This window comes from Rana temporaria, chromosome 9, assembly GCF_905171775.1.
Source record: "Rana temporaria chromosome 9, aRanTem1.1, whole genome shotgun sequence".
NCBI lineage: Eukaryota > Metazoa > Chordata > Amphibia > Anura > Ranidae > Rana > Rana temporaria.
Genome location: NC_053497.1, coordinates 149,219,306 through 149,235,705, shown reverse-complemented (window position 1 = coordinate 149,235,705; position 16,400 = coordinate 149,219,306). Strand labels below are relative to the sequence as shown.

The 16,400-nt window shown below is 44.0% G+C and overlaps 1 protein-coding gene across 2 annotated transcripts in view; it reads right to left on the bottom strand.

The window, feature by feature from the left end:
• Positions 1-1,542: 1,542 nt before the first annotated feature.
• The window catches only part of LOC120914227 (ceramide kinase-like), a 72,246-nt gene continuing 57,388 nt past the window's right edge, over positions 1,543-16,400 (bottom strand). For both annotated transcript variants that reach the window (XM_040324826.1, XM_040324827.1), the window contains exons 11-13: positions 15,552-15,766; positions 13,073-13,257; positions 1,543-2,132 (exon numbers count right to left, since the gene is read on the bottom strand). In XM_040324826.1, coding sequence (XP_040180760.1) covers positions 2,072-2,132; positions 13,073-13,257; positions 15,552-15,766 — 461 coding nt within the window. In that variant the 3' untranslated portion in view covers positions 1,543-2,071. The remainder of the gene's footprint in view (positions 2,133-13,072; positions 13,258-15,551; positions 15,767-16,400) is intronic.

Below are 16,400 nucleotides of genomic sequence, written 5' to 3'. Positions count from 1 at the left end.
TTCTATTTTTTAAACCCCGGTGAAAAAAAGTCTGATGGGGCCCACACACTGTCGGAATATTTGATGAAAAAATTCCATCTAACTTTTTTCACTGTAAATTCCGATTGTGTGTACAAGGCATTAGTCCCCCGGACTCTGTCATGCGCATCTGAAAGCTCAGCGGGGGGATCTCTCCACTGATCAGGAAGATGACAAATTGGTGTCTGCTCCACTGTGCAGAGCGGACACAGCCCGCTGTTCTCTATGAGGCGCTCGGATGGGAATGGACCCCCTGTCCATTTCCATCCAATTGTCATCTGATCTGATTGCCGGACGGATGGGAATGGGAATCCCCATTCGTCTGTTTTTAGCAGAGAGGATCGGATCAGGTGCCAGCGAGTTTTAGATTCGCCACTTCGTAGGGAGCTATGGATGGTCCGATTGGGTGACCAGTGTGAAAGGTTCCTTATGCCTCGTACACGCGACCGTATTTCCCGGCAGGAAAACTGCCATGACAGCTTTTCGCCAGGAAAAACAGCCATGTGTATGCTCAATGGCAGTTTTCCCGACGAGAAAACTGCGGGAATTAAAAGAGAACTTGTTTTCCCGCCGGTCTTTTTCCCGTCGTGTGTATGCTTTCCCGAGGGGAAAAAAAACGATTCAACACATGCGTGTCACAGGCACGCGACTTACTCATGGGTTCCTAAGTCACGTGCCTGTGACGTAACGCGTAGGGAGGAGCCTGCGATCGAATCCGAGTGCATCGGATCGAGCTGAGGAAACAGCATACTGAGTGGCGTTTTCATGCTTTACTGAAAGCGGGGATTCGTGAGTGCATATGTCAATGCTCTGATTACATTTTTTGATCTGTCATCGAATATTGCGCAATGAGAGGTTTTTTCTCTTTTCTTTCATGCAATCCCTGTCTGTGAGTGCCTGTATCATCTGATCACAGCGGTGGAGGGCTGGATTAGCATTCAGATTGAAGAGAGTGATTTTTTCCCTGCATGGAATCCTGCTAATCACTGTGCACTAATTAAGGACATATTAGTAATTCACAGTTTATGGAGTGTTCTCCCTGATTAGTTTTCTTTGTACGTTTTATCACCTTTTAAGTTAATATTAGCGCATCTATATTTTATATATATGGCCTGAATTTGTGTATGCAAGGCAGGCTTGAGAGGAATCCCGTTGGGAAAAGCATCGTTTTTTTTTTTCCTGCCGGGAAAACCGGTAGTGTGTACGAGACATTACAGTGGTGGCCAGAAGGCCATCCTGTTGGACAGCTACAAAAGTCATTGGTGCCATCCTGCCGGCTCTACCTACTGGTGTTGGCCCTGCAACTTTGCAGGCACCATCAAGTAGGAAGTCAATCAGTTACAGCCCAAGGCACCCCTAGCAACCTCTGGAGGACCCTGGTTGAGAGTGGCTGGGCTATAGTAACAAACCATCTTTATGCTCACATATGTTGGTCTTCAACCACTTTTCTGCCACTGCAAGGGCACGCTCTTAGCTTGGAAACAATTACTTGTATGCTGACACAAGAAAGCACTTGTATTTGAGTCAATTTAAAGTAAAGGAATTTTAATGAACTAAATCCAGTCATCTCAGAAGCACCATTTATATACATTCACAGACCTCGCAATATTTCTTTACAGCCTGCAGGTGCCTCTGACTGTACAATGCCCATTGTGGGAAGGTTTTGCTTCAGAAAATTTAGTCCAGGAAAATTAACGTTTGTCATGAATTCAATGCTGCTCCTTTACAAACATAAATAGTTCACTCAAGCTCCAGGCTTGTCATATTGGTTTTCTGTTTATAAATTAACAACATGTAGCTATAACTGGTGCCCCATTATGGGGTATAACAGATAAATATTGATAAAATTCTGCATTTGCCAAAGTTCATAAAGTAAATGGAAGATCTCCGGCAGGGGTTTAAAGTGCATGGCAGTGTGAAGAGTTTGTCCAGTGGGCACTGTACTGAGCAATGTTTGCTGTGCCAGCAGCATGAAAATAATTCCTTCTGTTCTGAGCACTGGCGTGTCATCAGAAATTGGCGCCACCCATCATGGCGAACATAGCGGTCAGGCTTATCTGCTTTCCTTGTCTTCAATTCCCCGGGCGAAGAGCTGGATAAGCTGATGATGTACCCTACAAAGGATAAGAATGAGACAATGAGACCAACTCCAACTCAAAGGGAATGTGTTTTTGTGTATATTTTATGTTCAGGACTAAAAAAAATGTTAAATAGATATAACCCTTAGGTAAATATAAGCATTGCACTGGAATAGTTTATACAATTTTCGGTCAGCAGGCAAAACTGTAGAGACTCCTTTTCACAGGCTGATCTAACGTGCTGTGAGATGGCTATTTTTTTTTTTTTACAGCGCTCAATAGCTGAAGCTCAAATTACAATGAGATGAAAATTTGTTTCTTTCGGAATCATAAAACGTGGCAAAAACCCATTAAAAATGTAATGCACTGCGGCAATAACACTCATGCGTTTTTGCCACATTTTTGCAATGAAGCAGTGTGAAAGCAGCCAAAGGCGCGGTTCACACTGCCATGACTTAAAAGTCACCTTTTGTGCGAAGTCATTGCAAGTCGTGCCAAAGTTGCACCAAAAGTAATGCAGGAACCTTTATCTAAGTTGGACCAACTCAAGTTGCTTCTTTTAGAACGGTTCTATTGCACTTAATGGGGTGCGACTTGTCATGCAACAACGTAGGACTTTATTTCGCACCAGTGTGAACTGGGCCTTATTGTATTTTTTTTTTTGCTAAATGTTTCCATTCCATATGTAGTGAATTTTTTATATATATATAAAAACTGGTAATGCAATATAAAAATGAAATTAATCTGAATCGATTTGGATCATTTGTTATGCCGTTACGTTATTTCAGATACTTCAAACATAAAGATTTGTTTGAATGAAAAAATTATAATAAAAATGAATTTGTCGTTTTGTTATAAATTATTTAAATTCATTACTGTTGTGTAGAGGTCGACCGATATATCGGCTGATATTTGTCCGTTTTGGAGAAATCGTCATCGGCCGATTTTTTTTCCCCAAATTAGGCCGATATTTAACATGGCCTCTAGCGGTGCCACGGATCACTGTTGATCTGTGATCCGAAGGCGGCACACTGTGATCCGCGGATTGCCGCCGCGGTCACAGCATCAGGAAAGGCTTCGGCCTTGCTCCGGAGCCGCGGCCATCTTGGTACACCCAGTGCGACGGCCCTCCTCTCAGTTTACACCCACAGAGGAGGGGCCCGCGCTTGTGGGACACACACACCGCTCTGGTGTCTGTACTGAGGGAGGGGGGGTGTCTGTACTACGGGGGGCAGGGGGGGTGTCTGTACCGAGGGAGGGGTGTCTATACTGGAGGAAGAGGGGGTCTGTACTGAGGGGGGTGACACCCAGTGCCACCTGCCAGTGCCAATTAGTGCCACCTGCCATCCAGTGCCATCTGCCAATGCCACCTGCCAGTGCCAATACCAGTGCCACCATCCAGTGCCGATTAGTGCCACCTTCCAATGCCACCTACCAGTGCCAACTAAAGCCATCAGTGCTACTGTTGTGATTCGGAGATTCGTGAACATCCAAATTTCAGAATAACGAAAATTTTGTCAGAATTGAAATTTGTGCCAAAAGGAATCGCACATATCTAGCGCTTATCACATTTGGGTTGTTCTCTGCACCATAAGGCTCCTTTCACATGGGCTGTCTGATCAGGTCCGTCTGTCAGTTCTTCAGGTGAACATGATAAGATGCTCTATTTACACCTATGGAGCCACTGATATCAGCGGTGACATGTCTCCTGACACCCACTGCTATCCGATCCAATCTGGTCTGCCAAATCCAGAGGGATGGTGGTCCTATTTTCCATCTGTCTGGCGGATCGGATGAAAATGAATAGGCGGTTTGTTTTCATCCAATCGCCCCATAGAGACGGGAGTTTGACAGGTCCATCTTAGCACAGTGAGTGGAGACGGACATGTCATCCACCTGCTCAGCGGGGATCAGTGGATCGATCCCCGCTGAGCAAGCAGAGTCGGTTAAACGGACCCACCCTGTGGGAAAAAGGGCCTAACACTGTGAGTGCAGGGCACCATGGTGATGATGAAGATTGCTAGTTTAAATGTGTATTGCAATGTATGTGAACAACAAATCCCTATTTGTGTGCAAAGTTTCCTAGAAAGGGTCTATAGTAGTGTGCAGGGGGCCCATTCAAATTGTTTTGTATTAATGTGGTCACACCCCTTTAGCACCCAATGGTTTTATATATAAGTTTAAGGTATTGAAATGTGATTCTTATTTCTATTGCGTAGTGCAGGTTAATGATCAGACCTGAACTTGTACCTCTCCTACAACTTGTCTACTTGCCCTATATTGGCACTATGGGCCTGATCCACAAAAGGGATACGCCGGCGTATCTACTGATACGCCGTCGTATCCCTGTTTCTATCTATGGAACTGATCCACAGAATCAGTTTCACATAGATAGGCAGGATACCCGACATGTGTAAGGGACTTACACTGCCGGATCTTAGGATGCAGTACCGCAGCCGCCGCTGGGGGCATTACTCGTCGGAATCCAGCGTCGGGTATGCAAATGAGCACTTACGGAGATCCACAAAGCTTTTACGCTTCGTTTTTTCTCCGTAAGTATTAGTTTGCCGTCGCAAAATTAGGGCTGCTTTTACAAAGTGTAAAGTTAGTACACCATGTAAAAGTAGACCCTGCTTTCCCGCGACGCTGTCAATTTTTTTTAAAAAAAAAAAATTTCCGCCGCATCTCTTTTTTTTCCCCGACGGAACTTTTTTTACCCGGCGCGATTCACAAAACTCGGCGTAGCGTAATTTCGTGCAATGCACGTCGGGAAAATCGCGTCGGGAGCATGCGCAGTCTGTCCGGCGCGGGAGCGCGCCTAATTTAAATGGGACTCGCCCCATTAGATTAGGAACGCCTTGCGCCGGACGGATTTAAGTTACACCGCTCAAAATTTCTAGGTAAGTGCTTTGTGGATCGGGCACTTAGGTAGAGATTTTGCGGCGGGGTAACTTAAATGCCAAAAGTTAAGTTACGGCCGTTTTTGGGGATCAGGCCCTATATCCATTGCATACCTCCCAACTTTTTGAGATGGGAATGAGGGACACCTATCAGCAAAAGTATGTAGGCATAGGACACACACCCTGCCACGCCCCCTTAAAGGAGGATTGTACAAAAAAAAAAAAAAAAGATTGGGTGAACCCACAAGGGATTTTTTACCACTACTAATCCATTAAGTTGGCTCTTGGAACTTACAAATGCAGCAATTTAGAGATCAGATGAAAGGTTTAGTGCTGGAAAACACTTTTTGATAGATAAAAAGTGCATTTTTTATACATCTATAATAGGTCAGACCAAAATGAGGGACAAATGAGGAGGAATGAGGGACATTGCTCCAAATCAGGGACAGTCCCTTTGTGCTGTAACGCAGCTTTTACTGTCTAGCAGTTATTACATGTTATGTTATTATGTTATTTGGTATGATCCTTACCCCCCCCTGCTGTTCTGGCTAGTTTGGTTGCTCCCACCCACCATTTCCTGCTCTAAACCCATTTTGTCTTAGTTGCTTGAAAAGTCTGCAGAGTGTGGGAGCTGTGTATCTTCATTGGAAATTTACCTATGGAAAAGCCTCTATGTTTATATCCTTGTTACCTTGAAGCATAAAGAAGCATTGGAAAACACCTCTGGAGTCTTTATTCATTGAGTAAGCTGTCTGTTAAAGTCATCATTCAACCTGCTGCATACATCCTTACAGACTGGGTCTACAAGAAGCTTGTCACAGGTACAACCGATGCTTGAAACAGAACAGTAAATTTCCAGAAGAATCCATCACACAGCTATCTCTGCAGCTTCAGAAACGTGAGTAACCACATGTGTGTGTGTGAAGAACAAACATCCTAACACAGGATACCATCTGCAGGCTGTGCACTGAGAGTTAGGCCTGTGTGTGACTCCTGCAGCCACCATTACTCTGTGTATGAAGCCAGCCTTCTACTAAATGCTCCATAACTGTTCACTGCCAGGGATTTTGCCTTTATTGGAGAGCAATAAGTACCTTTTGAACTGCTCAAAGACTGTATCATAGCTTCATCAAGTCCCTAGGATTTATCATTGTCAAGCTGTTTTGGTTGTGAATCCAATACCTGAATCTACTGAAATAACTGTGTATTCCTGCCTGTATAAAGTGATAGTGAGCTGAGCCATCCAGTCTGAACCAGTTGCAGCACTAGATGTCACAAATATCCAGCTCCTCAGTTCAATCTGCCTAATATCAGAAGTCACTACAGAGCTCAGCTCTGGCAGATTTGTAACAAGACACCAAAACTACAGCACTTGTCATTATGTATGACAGAGATCCCACAGAGTCACCTGCATTTAACCAAGATAAAGCAGACTCCTTACTTCATTCTGCTCGTCCCGCTAGAGGCCCTCGTCCATCCTTGAAGGCAAGAGAGGTTTATGAAGCAAGTAAGGAAGAAACATCTAGTAACCTGACTGCATTATGGCATAAGACTTTAAGTTGTATAAATACCGCTAATGAAACTAGCAACAATCCTGAGCAATTGAACACTGCTCTCTCAAGGGTTAAGAAGGCATTTGAGAATTATGAAAGACTTTCTGAAAAGTTCTATTCCCTATTGTCACATTCCAGCATAGAGGAAGCCGCAGTGGAATTAAAGGACTTTACTTCTACTGACCAGCAGAGGCATAGCACATATCTTGAAGCAAAGGCACAGATAGAAGGTAGATTAGCACAGCTACATGAAACTACATCCTGTAAATCTGCTTCTTCCAGACACTCAGGAAAATCTTCTAGATCTGCCCGCTCCTATCATAAATCCTCTTCTAAGTCACTGCTGTCCTGCTCTGTAAGGTCAACACTGAGCCACCAAATAGTCAAAGCTCGCCAGAAGGTCGCAGCAGCCCAGGTTCAAGCCGCCTGCTCTGAAAGAGAAGCAGCCATCAAAGCTCAGCTAGAAATCCTTCAGAAGAGTAAAGAAAAGGAAGTAGCATTGGCGGAATTATCTGTCTTGGAACAAGCCCTATTGGAAGAAGAAGGAGCAGCTTGTCCCAGCTTGGCTGCTTGTCAAGACCCCATTGAAAGGACCCTACAGTTCGTCTTAAGCCAGAACCACGACATCACAGTCCCACCTACAGTTGGAGATTTTTCTCATAATCATCCAGCATGTGGACCAGAAGGCAATGTGTCACAACATCAAGCTGGTCAACTAGACACACCTGCTAACAGAGACACTCCGCAACTACCGCATGTCACAAAATCAAGTGAGTCAACCTACGCGGCTCACGTGCCACCGCAACCCTATGCAAATAGAGATTACAAGGGTACAGCAAAAGACTACAGGATGAACTCTATGACCCCTGTGATACAGTTCTCTTCAACTTCAAATGCTCAGAGACCTTCAGACATCAGACCCTTACCTAGATTGAACCCATCTGCAACACCTTTCGCTCCACCAACCAGCCAACTTCAGATTCCAACCATGGCTCAAGTCGGCACACCATCAGTATCCCCGGTAGCTATAAAAACTGAAAGCATCAACGCTACGGAGCTCAGCAAGAGTATGGCTTTACAAGAATTGATCACAACTGGACTGTATAAATTTGATGACCGCCCAGAGAACTACAGGAGTTGGAGATCTACATTTAAGGCGGTAATCAAGAGCTTGCCCGTTGAACCTCAAGCAGAACTCGATTTACTAATAAGGTATTCGGGGCGACAATCTTCAGAACAAGTAAAGAGACTTAAATCTGTTTACATCTATAACTTTAACGCAGGCCTTGATGCTGCCTGGGAACGTCTAGATCAAGACTATGGGAGTCCCGAAGTCATTGAATCTGCCTTATTCCAGAGACTAAACGACTTTCCTAAGATCTCTGTAAAGGACAATCATAAGCTTAGAGAGTTAGGCGACCTCCTTCATGAACTTGAAATTGCTAAGCTAGATCCTAGTTTACCAGGTCTTAGCTATTTAGACACTGCTCAGGGCGTGAATCCTATTGTAGCAAGGTTGCCTAGTTATCTTCAGGGAAAGTGGACTAGTGTAGGATCAAAATATAAGTATGAACATCATGTTTCCTTCCCTCCCTTTTCTTATTTTGCAGAGTTCGTGCGGAAGGTTGCAAAATCCAAGAATGACCCAAGCTTCTTCTATCCAGATACAACCACCACTCCTTTAACCACTTCAAGGGGTATTGCCACCAACAGTAAGTTCAAGGATTTAAAGTATCCTATTGCCGTGAGGAAGACAGAGGTAGCATCCAACGTCTTGGCTACAGGCATTAAGGCAAGCAATCTCAATCAACAGTGTCCTATCCATAATGCGCCACATTCTCTCTCCAAATGCCGTGCATTTAAGGACAAGCCTATTGAAGAACGCAAGTCATTTCTCAAAGAGCATAATATCTGTTTCAAGTGTTGTGCATCCTCCGATCATTTAGCAAGAGACTGTAAGATCACCATCAGATGTTCTCTGTGTAACAGTGCCAAACATGTGGACGCTCTTCATTCAGACCTGTTCAAAAGGAAACCTTCACCCAGCAGCAACCCCAAGCCTACATCAGATGATGGCGGGGAGAGAACTGAGCAACATGCCAACCCCGTAACCACAAGGTGTACAGAGGTATGTGGAGAAGGGCTTCATAGCAAGTCTTGTAGCAAGATATGTCTTGTAAGGGTTTTTCCTGAAGGATGCCCACAAAATTCCATAAAAATGTATGCCATACTCGACGATCAGAGCAATCGCTCATTGGCCAGTCCAGAATTCTTTGACCTATTCAACATTCATGGAGAGGCCTGGTCCTATACCTTGCAGACATGTGCCGGAAAGATCAATACTTCTGGAAGAAGAGCCCATGGCTTCATAGTGGCATCAGAATATGAGGACATAGAGTTTCCTCTTCCAACTCTAATCGAATGTGATCAGCTACCGAACAACAGAGAAGAAATCCCCACACCAGAGGCTGCACGTCATTACCCCCATTTGAGCCACATTGCTGACTACATTCCACCACTTAACAAGGATTTTAAGATCTTGATTCTACTAGGGAGAGACGTTCCTAGAGTCCATAAAATAAGAGAGTTATGTAACGGTCCAGACGATGCTCCTCAGGCCCAGAAACTTGATCTTGGATGGGTGATAATAGGAGAAGTCTGTTTAGATCAATCTCACAAGCTCTTGGATGTAGCTTCCTACAAAACCAATGTTGCCTATCGGTCGATGAAATGTCCATTGCATTATTATGTGAAGGAAAGACTTGATTTTAAAAACAAAGTTCCATATCAAGCACTCCAAGGTATAAACTGCAAGCTCACTTCTCAGAAGGACCTTGGCGATTCAGTGTACCAGACTACTTGCGATGACAACAAGATTGCCCCTTCAGTCGAAGATAAGGAGTTCATCAAGATTATGGATGAAGAGTTCTTCAAGGACAATTCCAACAGTTGGGTAGCTCCATTACCCTTCCGAGTACCAAGGCTTACTATCCCTAACAATCGAGGACAAGCTTTAACCAGATTTGCTGCACTTAAGAAGACTCTCTGTAACAAACCTGAGATGCAAGAGCACTTTCTAGCATTTATGCAGAAGATTTTAGATAACCTTCACGCTGAACCAGCACCAGACCTGCTGCCTAAATGGGAGAAATGGAGAAACTCCATGAAAGTACTGAAAGAACTTAATATCCCACGCTGCTATTCACCCACTTCAACTTCAAGAAGTCTGAGGAAAGAGATTCACGTCTTTTGCGATGCATTTACCGAGGCTATAGCGGCCGTGGCTTATCTCAAGATCATAGATCCCTCCGGGAGATCCTATGTCGATTTTCTACTAGGAAGAGCCAAGTTAGCTCCAAAACCTGCTCACACTATTCCAAGATTAGAATTGTGTGGCGCAACCCTAGCTGTCGAAGTCGCAGAATTCCTGCAAAATGAAATGGACTTTGAAATTGATCAGGTTAAGTACTACACCGACAGCAAGGTCGTAATTGGCTACATATGCAACAGCGTAAGGAGGTTCTATGTGTACGTGGCTAACAGGGTAGAACGAATAAGGAAAATCAGTAGTCCTGGACAATGGAACTATGTCCCGACTGGTTTGAATCCCGCAGACATTTCAACGATCTCAGTATCAGCAGTTGTCCTCACACAAACCATTTGGTTTTCAGGACCCAAGTTTTTATCGGACCAGTCTTCTACAAACTCAAAAGAAGATATCGATTTCCACCTGGTGGATCCAGATACTGATCCAGAAATCTGCCCTGAAGTGATAACCTTGAGTTCCAACATCTGCTCAAGAAGAAACGTGGAAGCAAGACGCTTTGAACGTTTCTCTTCTTGGAAAAGATTGGTGAAGACTATAGCAAGATTGATTCATATTGCCCAGACTTTCCGCAAGCCAAATCAGACATCGTCTTGTCATGGATGGCACACTTGCAAGGAGTCACCCAATGCGTTAGAGTATGAGAACGCAGAATTATTCATCATACGTCTTGTGCAAGAAGAAGTCTTTGCAGAAGAGATTAAATGCTTGAGAGGCAATAAACCAGTCTCAAAGAGTAGCCCACTACTCAAACTGAACCCAATAATCAACTCAAGACCGTTGACTGCCGTATCTACAGACCCAGAATCTCTGACTATCTTAACTCCAGCTACATTATTGAGCCGGAAGATTGGACAGATTCCAGCGCCAAAGGGTATCTTCGATAAAAAGGACATATATAAACGTCAGTGGAGATACGCTCAATACCTTGCAGATTGTTTCTGGGACAGATGGAGGAAGGAATACCTCACACTTCTTCAAGGACGTAAAAAGTGGCAAACTCAGAAGCCTAACTTAAAGGAAGGAGACCTGGTGCTGCTAAAAGACCAGCAAGTTCACCGAATTCAGTGGCCGGTTGGACTTATTACAAAGGCCATCACCAGTGATGATGGAAGAGTCCGAAGTGTGGAAGTCAGGATCGTTAAGGATGGGGCTTCAAAAACCTTCCTGAGACCAGTCACAGAGACAGTCCTAATAATGCCTGCTTCCAAAAATTGTGATTCAGTGTTATGTGAAGGAGCCACTTAAGACCTTTAATATAGCTAGCTTATAGACTTGAGAAGGCTAGATAGCATGTTACTGTATGCAATGTTAATAATATGTAAAGAAAACAGAGTATAGTGGTATCTCACGATACCAGGCGGGGAGTGTGCTGTAACGCAGCTTTTACTGTCTAGCAGTTATTACATGTTATGTTATTATGTTATTTGGTATGATCCTTACCCCCCCCCTGCTGTTCTGGCTAGTTTGGTTGCTCCCACCCACCATTTCCTGCTCTAAACCCATTTTGTCTTAGTTGCTTGAAAAGTCTGCAGAGTGTGGGAGCTGTGTATCTTCATTGGAAATTTTACCTATGGAAAAGCCTCTATGTTTATATCCTTGTTACCTTGAAGCATAAAGAAGCATTGGAAAACACCTCTGGAGTCTTTATTCATTGAGTAAGCTGTCTGTTAAAGTCATCATTCAACCTGCTGCATACATCCTTACAGACTGGGTCTACAAGAAGCTTGTCACAGGTACAACCGATGCTGATACAGAACACCCTTGAAATCAGGGACAGTTGAGAGCAATGCCATTGGAGCATTTGCATTTTGCAGAGTAGAGTAGGGACTGGCCAGAGAGGGCTACTTTGAACCAGTTGGCCAGCTTAAACATGTATTGCAATGTATGTGATCTAAAAAGTTTGCTAGAAGAGGTGTATAGCAGTGTGCAAAGGACCAGTTAGTGTTAACATGTGGTGGTTACACTGCTTTAGCACTAATTTTAATACCTTACTTTTTTCCCAAATATAAAACAATTTTAAATCAAACTCAAACCGATCCCACACCATTGAGGTTCCCATTTAACCACTTACCGACCACACTATAGCTAAAAAGAGGCCTACAGCATGGTCGTCCAATTCTGGGAGGGTGTCCATGAACGTCTTCCAAGAACTCCACCTCCTGGGGCGCACATCGGTCATGCTCTGTGTCTGCTGTGTCCTTTGGACAGAGCTGATCACAAATCCTCATCAGTGCCTTGAATATCAGTGCAGCGCCTCATCAGTGCAGCTTTTCAGTGCAGCCTCATCAGTGAAGAAGAAAAATTACTTACTTGCAAAATTTTATAACAGAAACTAAGGCCTTGTACAGACGAGCAGACATGTCCAATGAAAACGGTCCGCGGACCGTTTTCATCGGACATGTCCGCTCGGAGATTTTGGTCTGATGTGTGTACACACCATCAGACCAAAATCCCCGCGGACAGAGAACGCGGTGACATAGACGACACCGACGTTCTCCATCGCGCGAGTTCAATGCTTCCACGCATGCGTCTAATCAATTTGACGCATGCGCGGGATTTCTGTCCGCTGGTTAGACGTACTAACCAGCGGACATGTCCGACGGACAGCTTTCCAGCGGACATGTTTCTTAGCATGCTAAGAAACTTTTGTCCGCTGGAAACCTGTCCGCTAGGCCGGAGAATTGTCCGGTCGGCCCTAAACACGACCGAACATGTCCGCGGAAACTGGTCCGCGGACCAGTTTCAGCGGACATGTTCGGTCGTGTGTACGAGGCCTAAGAATTTATTTATTTATGTTTTGTTTAGCAAATAAAAATAGAAACCTGTGGTGATTAAATACCACCAAAATAAAGCTTTATCTGTCTCAAGAAAATGATTTAATTTGGGTACAGTGTTGCACGACCGCACGATTGTCATTCAAAGTGCGACAGTGCTGAAAGCTGAAAATTGGCCTGGGCAGGAAGAGGGTGAAAGTGCCCGGTATTGAAGTTGTTAAGCTTCCCACAGAAAACAGATGGCATTTCCAGCCATTTTTGTGCAGATCTGAAGACAATCTCAGGTCTTTGTTTATCCTCAGAGGAACCCAGGTTCTATCAGAGGGGACAGGTCCGTCGGGTAGGTTACAAAATGCTGGCCAGGCCAAAATGGTGAACTTCGTGCACTGAAGGCGTGTAAGGCTGATTTCACGTTTCTCACCTGATGCTGAGCTGGGCACAATCCAAAATCTCTCCATCACAGTTCCATGTGCTGGTGAGCGACTCCCCCCCACAGGGGCAGACAAACATGCGTTTCTGACGCCGCACTATCTCCTCGTCATCAAGCTGCTCCGGGGTAAAGCGCATGGCGTGAATGCGATGGACTTCCACGTTGGGAAAAGCAAACTGTCAGAGAAGGAATCAGTTATGAGATATGAAGATAATAACAATACATCAGGTGTCATTACATATGGCCTTTTTATATTGTTTGATCACATTTTGCCTTTTTATTTTTATATTCACATTATATTTAGTTGTGATTTCCCCCCCCCCCCCCCTCTCTCTTAATATACGGGCACTTTCCTTCACTTTTAGTAGCAGCCTATGAGCCCTGTGTTGACATCTGTATGTACACAGACAGCATCATGTAATACGGTGGGGCCTAATTGGCTGAGTTCCAGGCAAACCGCCAATCACACAGATTAAATATAAATCCAAAAGCTGTTTTGGCTGCCAAACTATTTGCATACACACTATTAGATTTTCTGCAGATTTTTGTCTTCAGATTTACCAAAACAATATAATATGAGGTCAAACCTTAAAGCCCTGTACACACGATCGGTTTCTCAGATGAAAACAGACCGATGGACGGATCGTGTGTGGGCCCATAGGTTTGTTTTCCATCGGTGAAAAAAAATAGAACATGTTTTAAATTTTTCCTATGAATAAAAAAAACGATATAAAAAAAAAACGATCATCTGTGTGGAAGTCCATCGGTCAAAAATCCACGCATGCTCAGAATTAAGTCGACGCATGCTCGGAAGCATTGAACTTCATTTTTCTCAGCACGTCGTAGTGTTTTACGTCAGCGCGTTTTGGCGCGGTCGGATTTTTGACCGATGGTGTGTAGGCAAGACTGATGAAAGTCAGCTTCATCGGATATCTGATGAAAAAATCCATCGGATTAGATTCCATCAGATATCCGATCGTGTGTACAGGGCTTAAGAGTTTCAATTTGTAGACAAAAATCTGCAAAAAAATCTAATGGTGTGTATGGGGCTAAAGACAGAATTAGTCTTAATAGAAAATAATAAAATGAATGCTTTTCTGCATTCGCGTTTTTGGTGTGTTTTTTATGCAGTCCTGTGTTTTTTTTTCTGCCTCCTTTTTTTCTTAACCATAACAGCCAGTTCACAACACTCGCAGTCGAGTGTATTTTTGTTCTGCATCAAAAACCCATGGAAAGTAGGTTATATGGTTTCCAATGGCACAGTTTACACCAGTGCTGGCAGTTCCAGAAAAAAAAGTAGAACATTCTGCATTTTTCCTGCACTGGACAGTACTGGAACGCAGTAAAACATACCAAAAACTAACTGGAATGCATCAAAAACTGGACCCCAGTATAGTAAAAAAAAAAAAAGAAAAAAAAGCACCTTGAATGCACATCAAAAATTGCACAAAAAATGCACTGGAACGTATTAAAAACGTGCATGCAGAGACACATCCGGAATGGATCTGTAGTGTGTTTGTGTGGTGTGAACTGGCTCTAAATAAGGCCCCTTTCACACTGGGGAGGGAGGTGGGGTGGCGGTAAACCGCCTCCTAAAACCGATTGGAATTGCGGTGGCGCTTTACCGTTGGAATTGTGGTGGTCTTTGGCTGCTAGCGGTGCGGTTTTACCCCTCCCCCGCGCGCTAGCGGCCAAAAAAAGGGTTAATATAGCTGCGGTTTCCCATTGCTTTCAATGGGAAGGAGCGGTAAACAACACGGCTCCTTCACCGCTCCAAAGATGCAGCTAGCAGGACTTTTGGAGCAGTCCTGCCAGCGCACCGCTCCAGTGTGAAAGCCCTTCGGGGCTTTCACACTGGAGAAACAGCAGCCGCTGTTTCAGGTCGGTTTCCACGCACTAATTTTAGCGCAATAGCACCTGAAAACCGCCCCAGCGTGAAAGGGGTCTAAGGACATGTGCGTTTAGGTGTGTTCCAGTGCATTTTGGATGCGTTTTACAGCCTTCCAATACAGTCCAGTGCAGGAAAAATGCAGCATGTTCTACTTTTTTTTTCTGTAACGCACTGGAACTGCCAGCACTGGTGTGAACTATGCCATTGAAAACCGTATAACCTACTTTCCTTGTATTTGTATTTTTAAGGCAGAAAAAAACACACTAGACTGCATGTGGTATGAACTGGCCCTAAACGTTTTATATAAGAACCTCAACAGATATTTGAACCTATACTTGTCTCTGCAAATGCCCATTTACCAGTAATAACACCCCCTAGTGGCAGTAACACAAACTGCATTTTCACATGGGCCAATATAGTTTTCCAACATAAAAAGATTAATGCGAGTGATGGTTACTTTTTGCAAACACAATAAGATTCACACCAGTGATGGTTGCTATGTATGTACTGTATAAAAGCAAACACAAGCACGCGAGAAAACTGTTCTGCTTTCCTCCTGCTCAGCACAATCTCTCTTACCTGGTCCTTGCCATTGGTGTGTCTGTTGAGATATTTCAGGAACTGAAGGGGGTTGCACTTTTGTACTATTATCAGATCAGCAGTGCCATCTGCCAGGTGTGCAGTTGGTGAAAGGCCATCCTGGCTCTTGGGGCAGGCGCTGGACATGCCAGTAATGTTGAGTGCTGCAAAGGATCCAGTAACGGATTTCCACTTTTCCGATTTTGAAATATTATCTGTCAGAAATAAGGAGTGGATCATTTTAGAAAGACGTAAAATAATTTTTTCTATTACAAATTACTCCTATATAACTTTTTTTTTAACTTTGTACTTTTTGCTACAATTTTTATAGTCACCAAAATGGATCTCAACTTTAACCACCTCAATACCGCACGCAGGGCTGGTGCAAGGAGTTTTGACACCCTAGGCGAAACCTAATTTTTCGCCCCCCCCCCAAGCACGCACGCTCTGCCCCTCACTAAAAATGTTGCGGCACCCATTTCTTCAGCCGTGGTCCACAGGCTTGCACATGTGCCTCTGGACCTGGCACGAAAACAAATAGTGTATGGCACTAGCTCACTTCCTCACGCCAGTCGTGGTCCACAGTCCACTGTGTAACTGCCTGTCTGTACAAGCAGACAGATACGCTGACAATGCTTTACAGGTTCTTACTAGAAACATTAATAAATGCACATTTTTGTATCTTCAAAAAGATCTGGATTTATTTTTATTTTTTTACAAAGGTGGACTTGAACCGTTAGGGCCCTTTCACACTGGTGCGTTTTCGCGGTGAAATAGCTCTATTAAAACGCTCCCCATGCCCCATCCATTGAAATGAATTAAAAACCGCTGTAAAAACGGAGCATAAAA